This window comes from Chroicocephalus ridibundus, chromosome 4 (genome assembly GCF_963924245.1).
Source record: "Chroicocephalus ridibundus chromosome 4, bChrRid1.1, whole genome shotgun sequence".
Taxonomy (NCBI): Eukaryota; Metazoa; Chordata; class Aves; order Charadriiformes; family Laridae; genus Chroicocephalus; species Chroicocephalus ridibundus.
In genome coordinates, this window is record NC_086287.1 from 28,123,911 (window position 1) to 28,139,384 (window position 15,474).

General features: G+C 54.7%; 1 protein-coding gene across 4 annotated transcripts in view; it reads right to left on the reverse strand.

Annotated features, from left to right (window-relative positions):
- The window catches only part of TMEM63C (transmembrane protein 63C), a 33,692-nt gene that overhangs the window by 6,216 nt on the left and 12,002 nt on the right, over positions 1–15,474 (reverse strand). For 3 of the 4 annotated variants that reach the window (XM_063332421.1, XM_063332420.1, XM_063332422.1), the window contains exons 2-15: positions 7,730–7,844; positions 7,249–7,469; positions 6,793–6,872; positions 5,784–5,871; positions 3,884–3,921; positions 3,342–3,484; positions 2,979–3,030; positions 2,445–2,553; positions 1,934–2,007; positions 1,748–1,828; positions 1,500–1,620; positions 1,241–1,374; positions 937–1,059; positions 330–483 (exon numbers count right to left, since the gene is read on the reverse strand). In XM_063332421.1, coding sequence (XP_063188491.1) covers positions 330–483; positions 937–1,059; positions 1,241–1,374; positions 1,500–1,620; positions 1,748–1,828; positions 1,934–2,007; positions 2,445–2,553; positions 2,979–3,030; positions 3,342–3,484; positions 3,884–3,921; positions 5,784–5,871; positions 6,793–6,872; positions 7,249–7,446 — 1,395 coding nt within the window. In that variant the 5' untranslated portion in view covers positions 7,447–7,469; positions 7,730–7,844. The remainder of the gene's footprint in view (positions 1–329; positions 484–936; positions 1,060–1,240; positions 1,375–1,499; positions 1,621–1,747; positions 1,829–1,933; positions 2,008–2,444; positions 2,554–2,978; positions 3,031–3,341; positions 3,485–3,883; positions 3,922–5,783; positions 5,872–6,792; positions 6,873–7,248; positions 7,470–7,729; positions 7,845–15,474) is intronic. The other variant, XM_063332423.1, reaches the window with a different exon arrangement.

Below are 15,474 nucleotides of genomic sequence, written 5' to 3' on the forward strand. Positions count from 1 at the left end.
CCTGGAGATAGCTGAACACCTGACTGCCAATGGGAAGTAGTAAGTGAATTTTTTGCTTTGCTTGCATGTGCAGCTTTTGCTTTACTTATTAAACTGTCTTTATCTCAACCCACGAATTTTCCTTATTTTTCTGATTCTTCTCCCCATCCCACTGGGGGAGCAGGGAGAAGTGAGCAAATGGCTGCGTAGTCCTAGTTGCCAGTTGAGGTTAAACCATGACACCAGTGATGGCTCATCTACTTGGGCCAGTGTAGAGCTGGTGCCCTCCCCCTCACGGACAAGCCTGAAAATTCCCTTTGGGAAAGCTGGCATGGGGCCCCAGGGACTACCTTGAGGCTCTCCACAGGCTGTGTGACGTTGAACATGTCCATGGTGTTGACAATGATGGCTGGTGTTGTGAGGAAGAAGAGGAGGACGAAGAGGCAGATATTAAGGAGGATGAATCTCACCCACCAAGATGTGCCACGGACCGATAAATTCTCCCTGTGAGAGGAAAGCATGAGTTGGACATGGTGCAGAGGAAAAGCCACGTGTCCTGGGTCTCCTAGCCTGGCTCCCCGAAGCTCTGCCTCCCGCTGCCCACATCAACCATCCTGACAGCACCTGCTCCAAGTTCAACCGATCTCATTCCCCGTGCTGCTGCACTGACACCTGCAGAGCCCCGAGGACCAGAGTACGACTGCAGTGGGAGTGCTATGCCACCAGGAGGCTTTGGAGTCAGGCTGCAGAAACCAGAGCCTGGCAATCACCACAAACCTCGCCTGATCCAGTCACCCCTGGTGATCTCTGCTATGGCCACAGGAGGAATTGTCAGCCCCTGCCACCCTGAGAGGTAGAGGCGCAAGCTCCCCACAGCTATATGGGTTGACTATAACTATGGGTATGGGTTCCTCTCAGCTGCTTGCCCTCCCTCCCTCTCACGCCATGGGGGTTCACCAGATGATATCGCTGGGTGCAGGGGCATAGCGAACGCCCCAGTGATGTGACTTGACCACGGTGGTGACAGAGGACTGCTGGGGGTGCTTGCGGCAGTGGATGTGGCTGTAGTCCTTCAAAATCCTGCAGGAGGAGGGAGCAGGGGGTCAGGTCCGCAGTGAGGGCTCAGGACCCCCCAACTCCTCTCACAAGACACTTCCCGCAGCCCCAACAGAGCAGCCATCTCTGCAGGTGGCAGAGGCACAGCGGAGACAGGCCCATCGCCTGGCTTTGGCCAGAGGAGCCGGCAAGGTGCCCCACTCACACGGCTGTCATCCGCTCGTCCTGGAAGGTGACGAAGGCCATGTCGAGCCGCTTGAGCGTGATACGGTTGCGCTCCGCATTGAACTCATCCGTGAGCTTCTCCTCCAGCTCCCCATAGTACTGCTCGGCATCCACCTGCAGGAGCAGCCGGGACTCTGCCACACTCGCCAGGCTGCGGCATGGGCGAGCTGCCGTGTTCTGCCCTGCCACAGTGGGAATGTGGGGACGTGCTGCCTGCAGCCCTGCCTGCACCCACCTACCTGCTCAAAGCCACAGAAGCGGCAGCAAAAGATGCGGGCGCAGGGGTGGGTTTTGATCATGATCTTCCCCTCTTTCTGTGCCTTGGTGGTGAAGTAAAGCCGCCCCTTCATTGCCTTGCGCCTGCCAGGAAGCCGATAGGGATGAGGGTCATTTGGGGAGCAGCAGACAGACAGACCGGGTCCCTCGACATGCTGGGCAGGAGCGGTACACCCACCCCCACAGGCAACAGGGACCTGCACGCACTCACCTTTCCGCATCCAGCTTCATCAGCTTGCGCACGTCGAAGCAGAACTGGACGTTGGTGACGGTGCAGCTGGGATAAGCCTCACTGCGGGCACAGGGACATGGTGACACCAGGAGCTGGGGGATGGGGACAGCCCCTGCCACCTGCCTGCCAGCTGCCCTGGCGAGGCTGCGGCATGCCGCTACTCACTGGAAATGCTTGATGATAAGGGAAGGGTCTGTGATCTCCTTGGGGATGTGGGTAACCATCAGTGTCCGAGCGACCTGGGGGAGGAGAAGGGGCAGAGGGTGTGGGCAGGTGGGTGTCCATGGGCCGTTGTGCTGTCACCCTGCTCGCCCAGCCACCAAGAAGGCAGAGATGAGCCAGGCCACCGACTGCCACCCCGGAGGCAAGTCAGCACAGACCTCCTCAACGCCTGCTCCCAGACCCCAGGGCACAGCCAGATGCTGCCACCTCCCAGACAGACAGACACAGCAGAGCTTCAGTTTCAAGAGACACGGCAGCAGGACAGAGAGATTTGCCTCCAGGCTTCCAGGCTTTCTCCACAAGCTGGAGAAAACCAGCCTTATTTTTCCGTGCCTGCCCAGTGCCAGGCTGTTTCTAAAGCTCTTCCTATCTACTGGGACCATCCTTTCTGCAAAGCACAAAGTTGTCCCTTGGTGCTGAACAAGGCAGGGCTGGAGGAAGGCTGGTTGCTCACCTTCTCGTTCTCTCTGTATTCAAGGTGGACGGAGTGGTGAGCCATGCAGAGGATGGTGACTATGAAATAGATGAGGGCGAAGATGCTGTGCAGCCACAGGAGACGGTCCCTGGCGGAGGAGAATAGGGGATCAGCAAGCGCTGCGGCGGGTGCATGGCACATCGACCAGCCTGGTGCTCAGCGCCTCACCCACAGCCACCCCCACCGCCCAGCGGAGCCTCCCCAAGCTGGCTGCCGGACCCTGATCCCAGGACAAGACAGGGAGCATCCAGCATGTTGGCTGAGACACTGCAGATAGGCTGCCCAGAACCCCTGAGAGCACCTCTGCCCACAGCGGGGTGCAGCGAGCAGTGCCAGCAGGCTGCCCACCACGATGGTGCTCGCGCGTGGTGCAGACAGACATGAGGCTACCAGGAGCAGTACGCTGCTCACATGGACCCGTCCCCGTTCCAGGACTGTGGCGAGTACTGGCTCTCTCAGCAGTGCCTGCCGCAGCAGCGCCCACAGCCCTCCCCGAACGCAAGAGCCACGTACTGTGTTGGGATGTTGGCGATGGTTGTCCGGCCAAAGTGGGTGGGATTGTGTCCTGCAGGGAAAGAGAAGTGGGAGGTTACGGGAATCCAGTGCTGTGTGCGTGCCCATGCTTGCAGGGTTAGTAGCTCTGGTCTTTGGTCCCTCCTTTTCCATCTCCCAGGTCCCTGTCAAGCCCACACCACCCTGAAGCTCCCTGCCTCTTGCATTCCTCTGTCCCACAGCTGATGGTGGGTTCCTGCTCACATGGGGTCTCCTGACGGAGGGGTTCTTCTGCCCTCCATCCCCAGAGCAGAGTGCTCAGCCTGAGCATTGGGAAGCTTGTGCCATGCTCCTGAGCCATCCCACAACTGGGGAAGCACTTACCCAGGAGGTCCCCCGAGAAGTTGACAGGCAGGATGACGGCCACAGAGAGCACACAAACCAGCATCAGCAGGACCAGGAGGTGCCGCTGGAAGGAGAGGTAGGTGGTGGCGTCGATCCCACACTTGCTCTGAATCTCCTCGTCCCTGGGGGAGATGCAGGTGGGGGTGAGCGCTGGTGGTGCCTCCCCACCACCTCCCACCCCAGGGACACTGGCTGCTTCGGCCTCACACAACCCATGCCAACTCATGGCATGCTGTGTGTGGCATGTGGAATTTGGGCACAGAGGGAATGGGGGACACAGGCAGCCCACAGGCAGCTCCTACCAGAAGAGGTCGAAGCCTATTCCTTTGGGACAGGAGCCAGGGGCCAGGAGGAAACAGAGGTGAGCCCTCTGCCATCTCTCCCGGGGGGATGTTTTAGGAGGGCTCTCCTCAGCCACTGGTCCCAGCAGCTCTGGGTGATGTGTGACCACCTATGGGCATGGACTCCCCAGGGGCAGGCAGCGGTGAGGCATGGCTGCAATGCTGAGGACACACACTTACTTCATCTGGTAGATAGAAATGAGCCAGGAGCAGAATCCCTGGAATGGAAGAGAGTTGGGATGAGCTGGGGGCGACCACCCCCATCTCCTCGGCGAGGAGCTGGGACACGGCATGTACTGGGGATGTGTGTGGAGACGGTGCAGTGCCTGGGGCCAGGGGGCTGAGCAAATGGAGGCAGTGCCCAGGGCAGCTCGGCGACGCTCAGCCCAGCGGCTTCTCTGCAGCAATGGCCAGAGGCAGCTGCCCCGGGAGGAGCAGGGAACACGGGGCATCTCTGTAACACAGGCTCCTGGCTTCCAGCAGCTCCCTCCTCTCTGCCTTCTGACAGTCCCTAACATGCAATGTGCTTTTTTGACCACTACCGAGCGCTGAGCCAGCACTGCCATAGGGTGATATACAACAGCACCAAGATCTTGTGTAATAGCTCCTTCCCAGTCACTGAATATGCAATTTTAGGATTTTTCTCTCCTATGCTTTGGAGGCGCAGGCATCCCTGCACACCTGACAGCTCTGCGCGGGCCAGACACCCCCTTAGGACAGCCAGGTTGACTCCCCTCCTACACCCCGCTCCAGGGAAGCTGTTTGTGCAGCCCACAAGCTCCTTGGGCTGTAATTTCGTGGGTTTTCCAGAAACCCTCCTGAAAAACCAGCATTTATCAGCTGATTCCCAGCTCTCTAGGTCGCCCATGTGCAGGGGAGAGGTTGCACGTGAGTGAGAAGTCCCACGCCTGCTCCTGGGAATTTGTGATGCTAACCTGAGAATTTGTCAGGCTGCTTTTATTGCAACCTTATACTCCAGCCCTGCCATTGGAGGGATGCTCTACGTGCTTCCCCGTAGAGAAGGGCAGGAATTTACTCAAGCTCCTTCTCAGTGGGTACAGGCAACAAAACTTTATTTAGCTCTCCTGCCACATCCTCACCTCCTCCAGCAAGCATTTTCTATCTTCACCACCTATCAGCCCTACAAACCCTCTGGCAGGTTTCCTGTTCCTGATTTGTGAAGAAAAATCCAGTACCTGCTTTTATGCTCTCTACAAATGTCTCCTCAAACTCCTCTTCCCCCTCCCCGCAACTTAGAGTCTTTTACTTCTAACATGGCAGAGTTTAGATTTTCCTCATTTGGGAACAGCTTGACTTTTAAAAGGATGTCTTCTTATATCTAATAATCTCCCCTAATCTGCTCTTTAGCCATGCTGGCATTCCCTGTGGTCTTTCTCACTTATTTTTTGATGAGCAATATAGATTTGCCCAGAGCATCCAGTACTGAGCCTTTAAACAGGACTCTTGCCACCTGCAAGGATTTTCCTTCGTCACCTTTCCTGCCTAGTTTCTTTTTTTTAAAGAAGTTCTGTAATTTTTTCAGTCGCACCAGTGACTGATTTTTTGAGCTTTTGTTGCCAAAAAAGAGAAACGGACAGAAAAACGTGTCGGTCCATGCTCGTTTCCAGCAAAACCTGGTCTGTGCATGGTGTGATAGAAAGAAACAAAAGATGGCTTTAAAGCCCCCACAGCCCACCATGCCTGCAGAGGTGGAGGTGTGATCCAGGGGACTCTGGCCAGGGCCAGAAAGGTCCTGCGGGCGTGCAGAGCAAGGCTCCAGCCATGCTTCTAACTAGGTCCCCACAGCCAGCAGAGACGGCCACGCGGACAGGAGATGCTCACACTGGTGGGAACATCTCTTCCATTCAAGGTAGATGCCTCAAACCAAGCCAGGACAAAGAAGGCCTCCAGCTTTCCCAGGAATACCCAGCTGTTAAAGGGTGTCAAGCAGGAAACCCTACACTGGAGGATTTAATTTCTCCCATTTAACTTCTGATCTGGGTTTCCCATGAAGTGCAGGGCAGGCTGGGCCAGGATGAGACCAGCCTGGGCTCCTGCTGCCACGGCCACCAGCACTCACCACATCCTTGTTGTCGACATCCAGGGGACTGCTCTCCGATGGGGACTTCTCCTTCTCACTCTGCTCTCCGTAGAAAAGCGACGTCAAACTTTGCAGTGAGGGGAGGAGTGGAGGGGTGAGGCAGGAGAGAAGCAGCAGATGGGAGAGGATGAGCACCAGAGGAGAAGCTTCTCCTAGGAGAGCAACTAGGACAACCTCCCCCTCCCTGCATCCTGCACTGGGGCTGGACCAGCGACTACCACTGGGCTCGGGGCAGGGGCTGCACTCACTGCCTCTGCACTGATGAGTCCCTGTGGCTTCTCTGGCCTTGGCCCACAGCAGGGTGGCTGGTGGAGAACTGGCCTTAGCTCCACGACAAGAGCCTGCTGAACCGGATTTTTATATTCTACTGGTTTCAGCCCTCAAACAGCATTACAGTAAAAGGAATGTAATCTGTGCTTGAATTTTAAGTCTTGATTGCCCTTTTGATCTCCCTGGTGAAGGGAAACATTGCCTGTCCACTGCCAGATTCAGCTCCAGAGCCTGAGCCCAAGAGGAGCTGGAGAGGGGAGAACGCAGGACAGGGGCTTTTACAACAGTTCCTCCCGTGGGCTACTCTGCTGACATGAGGAACAGTATTATTGCTGCATGTCGCCCTCTGCCTCCTCCACTGGCCAGCCCTGCTGATCCTGAGAGAGCGGCAGGGGGAGAGGTGGCATCTCAATTCCCACCTGAAAGCAGCTCTTGGGCATCTGTCCTTCCCAGGACAGTGCCCTCCCTGGCAGTGACAGCACAGTCACCAGATGGTGCCTGCAAGAGGGCATCAAAGCTGGCTTGGGCTTTCTGTCTCCCTGCAGCAGATGGTGACTGTGCGTCCACGGGTAAGGGCAGCCAGGCCATTCCTAGTAGGCAGCGGGGACAGGAACACCTGCGGAGCTTCTCCATGGGCCACCCCACAGCACTGGCCCTCCTGCCAGCCCTCTTGGAGAGGCTGGAGCCATCACCCTCGGTGGCCTCACATCCTGCTCACCTATCATTGTCCATCAGCAGCGCCAGGCGCCCGTAGTCCCAAGCCGCTTTCCGAAGGCAGGAGAAGACCAGGAGGAGAAGCTGGAAGAAGAGGCAAGAAGAGAGGTGAAGGGTTTTACCACAGGGTCTCAATCCACGGGATCTCCCCACATTGCTCCTTTCTGTTTTCCCACTCACGAGCCCAAGCTCATGCAAAACTTTTGCCCCAAGCCAAACTATTCCTGCTCCGTGTTGTCACCACTGCTGCCCAAGTACCACCTGCTACCCATCATGCTGTGGGCAAAGCTCTTGGTCCCCTGCACGCACACCCATTCCCCTAAACAATGGCACACACGCTGCACATACGTGTGGTTATCAGCACACCCATAACATAGACACTCATGTTCACAGCCAGTCTCTGACACCCCAGCTGGGGGCTGCGGTGCCCGTGGACATGGCACCCTCCTGGCCTGCTCACCAGCCAGAGGATGAAGTTGATGGCGAGCACGGTGGGCACACCGCCGAACGGCAGCCCTTCCAGGACAGTGCTGCGGGAGCGGGCGCTGAAGCATTGCTCCTCCGTGCTGTTCACCAGGGCGTCCAGGAAGCTGAGCACGTCCAGCGAGGTGGGACCAGCACCGTCAGGCACTGGCTCCACCGAGTACACACTCTCCATCGGTGCCTCCGTGGGGTCTCACTCTGCAACACAGAGGTAAGGGTGCAGATGGAGAAGCCTTTGCTTGAAAAGGGGACATGGCTCTTGCAGGTTCTCTAGTGAGGTGAGGAGCTCATTGAGGACAGGGATGGGAGAGGACTGGCTGGTGACCCTGGAGCTTCCCCAGTCCCTGTCTCTCCCAGGGAGGGGCTGTGGGATGCAGGGCAGTTGCTGAAGAAATCTCACAGCTACCTCTTATCCTTTCCCTACCCCACCCCAGGTGATTTGGTTGTCTCTCTCATACCTGAGACAGGTCTCTCGCCACCTCTGCCCCTCAGTCCTGGAAGCTGGGTTGAGTCATGGCCACCCTGGTGTGGTCAGCAGGCAGGAATGAGGAGCTGAAGCATTTGCTTGAATTTCTGAGAATAAGAGCAATGATGATGTTAACAACTGGGCTGCTGGGGCTGTGCTTGCTTGGCTCCCTCCAGCCAGATATCTACTGCATGTGGAACATCCCCCAGCCCTCCCTTCTCCAGCATCATGCTCTGTGTGACTCAGGATTCTTGGGACCTCCCTTCTGTCTTTCCATCAGAGCAGGATTGCTCCTTCCAAGAGATCTTGAAGTCTTCAGAAGAATCAGCTTCTCAAAGTCCTTAAATGCCAAGGTTCCCCCCATTTCCCCAGGAGCTGATACTGCAGGCTACAGCCCTCACTGGTAGGAAACACTTAAAGGCTATTAATGGCCAAGAGTGTGGAATGTTTCCTATCACCATGCTTTAAGTAGGAGGGGATCCTCTCCAAATGTGCGGTGCCTGAGACCCCTGGGAACAAGCACCCCACAGCTGCCAGCATGAATGAGCACGGCTGTCATTCACGGGGATGCCACAGACCTGCATGCCAGGACAGTGCTGCATGGCCATTGCACTCACTAGAACTACAGGAAAAGAAGGAACCAGCACAGCAAATGCTAACAGACCCGAGGCGGGGACAACAGGGCCAGACTCTCTCCTCCTGCCATGTCTGCATGTGTGGGAGCCCCCACTAGCACCTTCAGTCAGCTGCTCCCGGGCCTGGAGATCTGCATGGCCTTCAGAGGAGGACAGCTCGGACTGTGGTGAGACCAACCACATTGCTGGGGTGAGAGGCACACTGGGACAGCAAGGGGTCTTCAGGGTGTTCTCAGGACGGTCCCTTAACAGGTCGTTGGGGAGTTTTCAAAATGGGTTGGATCCCTAATGTCTCTTTTGAAAAGGCCTTGAGGTAGGATGTCTCATACTTTTTAGGCAGATAAACCCAGAGGGCTGAAGATCCTGCTTAGGGGAAGACTGAGGTTACTGGGGTGGAAGGGAACAGATGGACAAGGAAACATTGTCTCTGGAGGCCTTGAGCAACCAAATGTAATTTTGAAGCTGGCCTGATCCTGAGCAGGGGCTTCTATCAGCTCACCTCCACGGGGTCCCTTCCAATCTCAGTTATTCTATGTCCCTATTCTCAGGGACTTGTGCTCCTGACAACAACATCTTCCGGCCTGCCTGAATTTTATAAGGACTTACATGAGTGCCTTGCCCCACAGACATGCTGAGCACAGTATATTGTGGCCTGTGCAAAGGCCACATGAAACCTCATCATGCCCATTAACACGTACTCCTGTGAGCTTTGTATTCAAGCCATCAAGCATTCATTCATCTCCTTCCTTTTTATCTATATTCCAGCCACGACTGGGACCCTGCTGCAGCCCTTGCAGTCACCCAGCCACAGCTGATCCCTTCTGCAGGATGCCCACAGCCCACATGGACAGGATGGAGGAAGAGGAGCAGGAACCACAGTCTGATTAAGGAATGGAGGAGGATGCAAAGACAGCCAGCACCTCCAGGGACCTGGAGATGCAAAGTGTTTATGGTGGGGTTTTTTCCCATCAAGACCAAACAGGATCAACTCTGCATCAACACCAAAGGAAATCTGATCAAGAGGTCCTTGGAGAGCACAGAGAGAGCACGCACAAAATGCCTTGGCTTAGAAAGGGGATCTTCCTGAGCTCTACATGCATTTGCTTTTGTTGGGTAACATTTAATTCTGCTGTGTCAGTGTGACAGACGGGAGACTACAGCAGCATGTGGTTTTATGTGGACTGCTGTAGCCTCAGCCTCTCTATCTTAGACTGTGCAGCTTCCTGCTTGAGGAGATTAGACTGTCCTAAAGCTCCTGAGGAGCCCAGACCATCCCCACTCCGCAGCTGAGCAGAGCAGGTAGGACAGGGGTGCCGGGGCAGGAGTTGACACAGATTACACACCTGAGACACTGATTCTCTTTGACATCCTAATCTGGGGAAAGGAAAGACTGAGGAAGAGAGAGGCTTTCAAACACAGAGTTGACAACAAAAAAAAAAAAAAAAAGGCTTTGACAGCCTGACAAATGCAATCATGTGGACACCAAGGATTTCTAAGAGATTCTCAAGCTCTTGAGAGGGTCGAAGAGCTTAAAAACTAGCCTTGGTGTCTGCAGTTTCCAAATTAAACAGAGAGAGATGGTGACTCGCTATTTTCTTCACTTCTGAAGCGTAAATTCCAGCCCAAAGAAAAATCTCCACCGGAAGCCAAAGAGTGGCTGGGATGCTTGGACCAAGGCTATGACCCCAGCAGAGCCTGAGGCTCACCCCACTCCAGGATCAGGCTGGCATCTGGCTACCTGCATAGATGCCTTGAAGAGATGTCAGAAGCTGCTGAACTACAGGCATCAAGATCCGCAGAACATGCAGACCTATGGCAGTCCCTTTTACTGTGCATATGGTGCTGTGTCACCTAGGGCACGGGCTTCAGTGTCTGGTACAGATCTGCTCATGCTGCCTACAGCATCTTCAGTTCTCCTCGGAGGTCCCTAGCCATATACATATTGATCTGGCCAGTTCATGGTGTCTGGAGACACCGCAGCCCAAGCTGGGACAGTTGACCACTAGCTCCCAAAAGAACTGCCAGGTCACCTGAGATACGCTGATACTGGTCCCAAGGGCATCCCAGTAGACTTGGGGCTGAAGTACCATCCCTGCAGCCAGGTGTGAAGTGAGAGATGGGCTGGCAAAGCCTCTCTGTAGTTCCCTCAGTCATGGCCTGCCTCCCAGCTGGGGTTGGGAGTCCCATGCTTCGATGCCCAACATGGTCCCATTGGGATAACAACCCCTGAAGAGGGAACTCCAACAAGGGGAGACAAATGGGAAATGGGTGGGCCACTGTGACAAGCAGGAGCCATTTGCCCCAGCCTGCCTGCCTCCTACTCGCCATCAAGCAGCTGTGAAACCACCAGGGCCTCTGGCTGGGGTCAGCCCTTTCCTACAGAGATGCTCTCAATCTGCTCTCCCCATGTGCACATCTCCCTCCCTCCCCTCCTCCTGCAAGCAGCAGAGCCATCGCCATCTGGCATTTTCAGCTGCTAAATAATTCACTGCCTTTTTGTTAACAAGGAGAGTGTATCTCTGACCGAGGGAGCTGTTGGACCTTCAGCAAATAAACAAGGAGACTCTTAGCAACCTCCGAGTCCCTTCTCTGCCACCACCACTCCACTTGCCAGCGGTAAGATCCTGCAGCTTGTTTCTAGGCACCGTGTTCATGCTTGTAGGAGGAACATCCTGCGGCACAATGGCAGGGTGAGGGGGATTGTCACCGGGATCAGTATGGGTTGTCATTCCCTAACAAAAGTCCTTGTTGCTGTCCCCATCCCCCAGTAGCAGATATTTTGCTCCTGGTGGCAAAAAGCAATGGGTTCCTGCTGGACATGGTGCTAGCATCTCATGCTGCAAGCTCTCCTGTCCACAGACATCCCAAATGCAAGCCTTCACCCACCCAGCCAAACTGGTTCCTGTCTCTCCACCCAGCACTGCACAGAGAAATTTCAGGAGCAGAAGAGTCCTGAATCCACCAGTCCAGCTCTGTCCCCTCTCTCTCAGGTGCCTTCAACTCTGCTGCCTGAAGGAGCCATCACATAGTGCTCAGTCCTGTAACACAGCCCTTGCAGTGTGTCACAGCTCCTATGAAGCTGATCTTAAGCTCAGTCTCCTGCCTTTTCCCTGGTCCCTTCACCCCCAAATACCCGTGGAAACCCACCCTCAAATACCCAAACTGGTACTTTTCTAGATCATTTGTTCCAGCTAATCTCACCTTTTATGGTGCTGCTCTTAGAAAAGCTTATGCAAATTATATAGCTGCAGTGTTACCATTAAAATAACCATCGGGAGCAACCAGCTAAATGTAAATCATGTAAACGTTCTAGGAACAGCACATGCAGCAGAAACGGGGAGAGGAGATTTCTCCTCGTGTACTCCAGGAGCAGCTTGAACTCAGAGCTGCAGGACATGTTCAACCTCCCTCCAACTGGAGGAGGCACCTTACTTGGTATACTGAGTGAGAGATCACACAGACACTGTAGGTCAGTCTTAAAGTCACTGTTAAAACACCTAAGCTAAATTTTCAGACCAAATGTACAAGATAATTCAGTATTTTGCAATACCCTGGTGATCGTATCTTAAAGGTCCAAATGAACCCCACAGCACCACCAGGCCAGATCCTTTTCCCAGCTACACCACTGTCATTGTGCTTTTCCTAATCTTTAATGGCCAGAGGAGGAAATATTGTTGTGAATAACAGAGCTGGGTGGATGCCTTCACCTCCAGAAAGCACTGGGAGAGCTTCCCCTTAGCTATGTATGAGGCAGTGCCTCCAGATGCCAACCATAGAGACAGGTGTCCCTTGGAGTAGCTGCTGTCCTGGAGAAGTGACAGCAAGGGGCAAGTCAAGAAACACAGGAGTGGGCAGGGTTGCAGCTGGCAAAACGAAGCAATAAAATAGAGGCAGAAATCACAATATAGGGTCTACACAATCTAGGTCTTACTTGGAGGAAAGAGGGTAAAATAAGGTCAGAAAACATGCACAGAACTAGAGGAAGGCAATCCTTCTTTCTTCTGTTTGCAGTGGCTGTGAATCAACAGTCAATGTATGAGATTTGCCATTGAAAGTGATTTGCTGTGTAATTTCTATGAAGCATTTCCAGTGTGTAAGGTTTGCCTTGAATATTCAGTGCCCTGTTTGTTTTGTTGATACGCCAGCATATGCTTCTCTCCGGTTGGGTGGGCACTAATCCAGAGAATCAGATTTCTGACTGAAAATAAGGCATTTCTTTTATGTGAGTGCAATTTTTCAAAATTCGTCTTTCCCTTGAAGCACCCTGCCAGCAAACTCATTTGCTAGGGGATTCACGGACAGCTGGAGTAGCAAAACACCAAAACAAAGTCTTGGGAGCACTCAGATGACTAAACCAGGCTTCTCGGCATGCCTGCGCTCACCCAGCCTTGGCATCTTGCTCCCGCAGGGAGGGCATTGCTCATTTTGGCTGGTGGGTGGGCAGCCAGGGCACAGGGATGCTGATGGAGCTGCCCGTGGCCACGCAAAGACAGCAGAAAAGCCAGGCTGAGAAGCCAGACCATGTCTCCCAAAAAGCAAGCATCCCTGCTACCTGACTGCCTCTGCACCATTCTTCCTCTCAAGGAGATGTGGCCAGGCTGTGGGAGGGGAAAATGAGGACTGCCATCATGGGAAGATCAGGTTTGTGCCCTGGTGTGCCCAGGGCCAGGTGGGGAGGTGAGCCACTGGTGTCCCACCTTGTGGGACTGCAGCAACTGACCTTGCAGGACTGCAGTGAACGGGGCAGCCAGGAAATCTGAGACGCTGCCACTGACTCAGCACAACTAACGACCTCCGGTTGGGAAAAGGCTTATCAACAGCCTGTGCTGAGCTCAGCGCACACCCTAGTAGAAGCAGTTTTGGCACCAAAGGGCGTGGTGACCTCTCCATCCCTGTAGCTCGCTGCATGGGAGAACAGGCACACCACAGGCCACATCTGTCCCTGAGGGGGATGAGCATAGAGGGGCTGGAACCACAGACACGGCACTCCAAAACCCCATGTGGGTCGCATCCCTAGCTCTCCCTTCGCCCTTCTCTCTTAAGAGTCATGGCCTCCAGGTCCAAAAAGCAAAGAGAAGGTGGGCTGCCAGTGGGCCATGGAGCAGGCACAGGGCAGCAGCATCCCTGGGCAGGGATCTTCACACCATCTTCAGGGCAGATGCCTGGGGCCAGCAAGGTTTGGAGCAAAGGACCACCCTGCAGCAACTGTTGACTCCTAATGGGTACAAAATACATGCTCAAAGACTAGCATGATTGCTCAGAGCAGTCAGGAGGACCCAAGAGCCTGTGTCCCTTGTCCCCATATCGCCCACAAGAGGCTTGTGAGGATGGGGGATATGAGTGTGGGAGTGAGTGGGATCAATGAGAAAATGAGAGTGAGAACATGGCTGAGTAAAATAAACCTGCTTAAAGATGATGTAAATAAACACACGTAAGTTCTGGCACTGCTTTCCCCTCGATGGGCACAAACACCTGCCAGGCTCCCTGCCAGCCAGAGCAGGATGGCGAGGGGAGCTGCTGGCCCATGAGCCCACCCAGGCCTTGGGGATGCAAACCCCACAGCAAGTCCCCCTCTGGTACCCCCACTCTCACCTCCAAATGCTTCATGTGTCCCTCCTGGCCCCCTGGGAGCTTCCTGCAGAAAGGGACGGTGCAGAGGGACAGCGACCCACAGCCAGGGACCACGTGGGCAGCAGGATGAGGGAAGAGGTGTCTGTTCCTGGGACAGAAAATGCATGTCCTTTCCCCTTCCCTCTCCTCACCCACCGGTCCCAAACTGCCCTGCTGAGACTGACTGTCTAAATTACATGACTCACCAGGAGGGAGAGACCACGACCCCATTTTGGGGAGCCAAGCAATTTGTTTTGCTCTCAGGAGTGGCGGGTTATCACCACCTTCAGGAAACCCTGCACAGGGTCATGCTGCCCCAAGGGAAAAAAACTGAGACTCACCTTAAACCAACACAGCATTTGAGAGCAAAACCGTTCCCTGCCATGTCCCCCTGTGGTGGCTGCCACATCGCCCCCAGCTCCCTGCCCTCCCCTTCTCAGGCACTGTTGTTTAGACCCAGGGGCGGCTGCGTTTTGGTGCTGGGACAGACTAAGTTCCATGTGTGAGGTTTTTGGATGAGAAGGCATCCTAGCCCCCAGCCTCCAGCGGGGCTCTCCATAGGACAATATTTGTGGCCTTCCTCTGTGGTACAGCAGCCACCTACCTGCACGAGCCCCTTCTCCCGGAGGGATGCTGCGGACCGGACACGGCAGCACTGACTCGCTGCAGTGCTCCTCGGTACAAGAATAAAGCCAAACCTCAGGCAACCGAGAGCAAACGGTGCTTAGGGCGAGATCTACAGCCGGGGAGGTTTGTTTGCGTGGGAGACACCATGCTCTCCTCCAGCGCCTCCTCCCCACATCTGTGAGCCCACAGTTGCTGGAGCCAGCACATGGAGATTGGGAAGGAAGAACCGGAGCGGAGTGTATTCTCTCCATCCCCAGCCCTTTTCACCACATTTGACTAAGCTGCCACTGCAGGCTAGCTCTAACCTGTATTTGTTTTATATTTCAATATCCCGCTGTGCACACAGCATGCTTAGCCCCTCACACCGCACTTTGTGTGTGCCAAAGCACCGAGCAAACATGAGCTAATTGGGCTGCAAGCTCTCCAGGGCAGGGGCCTGTCACTCATTCTGCGTACTGCACCCTTGTCCTCTGATAACGCTTAAATCAACGCTCTTCAGCACAAAGGATTACCCAGGCTGGGCCCAGCCCTGGGGCAGGGAGCGGCCAAGTTGCTGGTGGGTGATGGCTGGGAGCAGACAACCAGGAAAAGAAAGATGGGGACACGCTTTTGGTAGGGTCTGTTGCAATAGGACAACGGGTAATGGCTTTAAACAACAGAGGGAAGATTTAGACTAGATCTAAGGAAGAAATTTTTTACAATGAGGGTGGCAAAACACCGGAACAGGTTGCCCAGAGAGGTGGTAGATGCCCCATCCCTGGAAACATTCAAGGTCAGGTTGGACGGGGATCTCAGCAACCTGATCTAGTTGAAGATGTCCCTGGCCATTGCAGGGGGGTTGGACTAGATGACCTTTAAAAGTCCC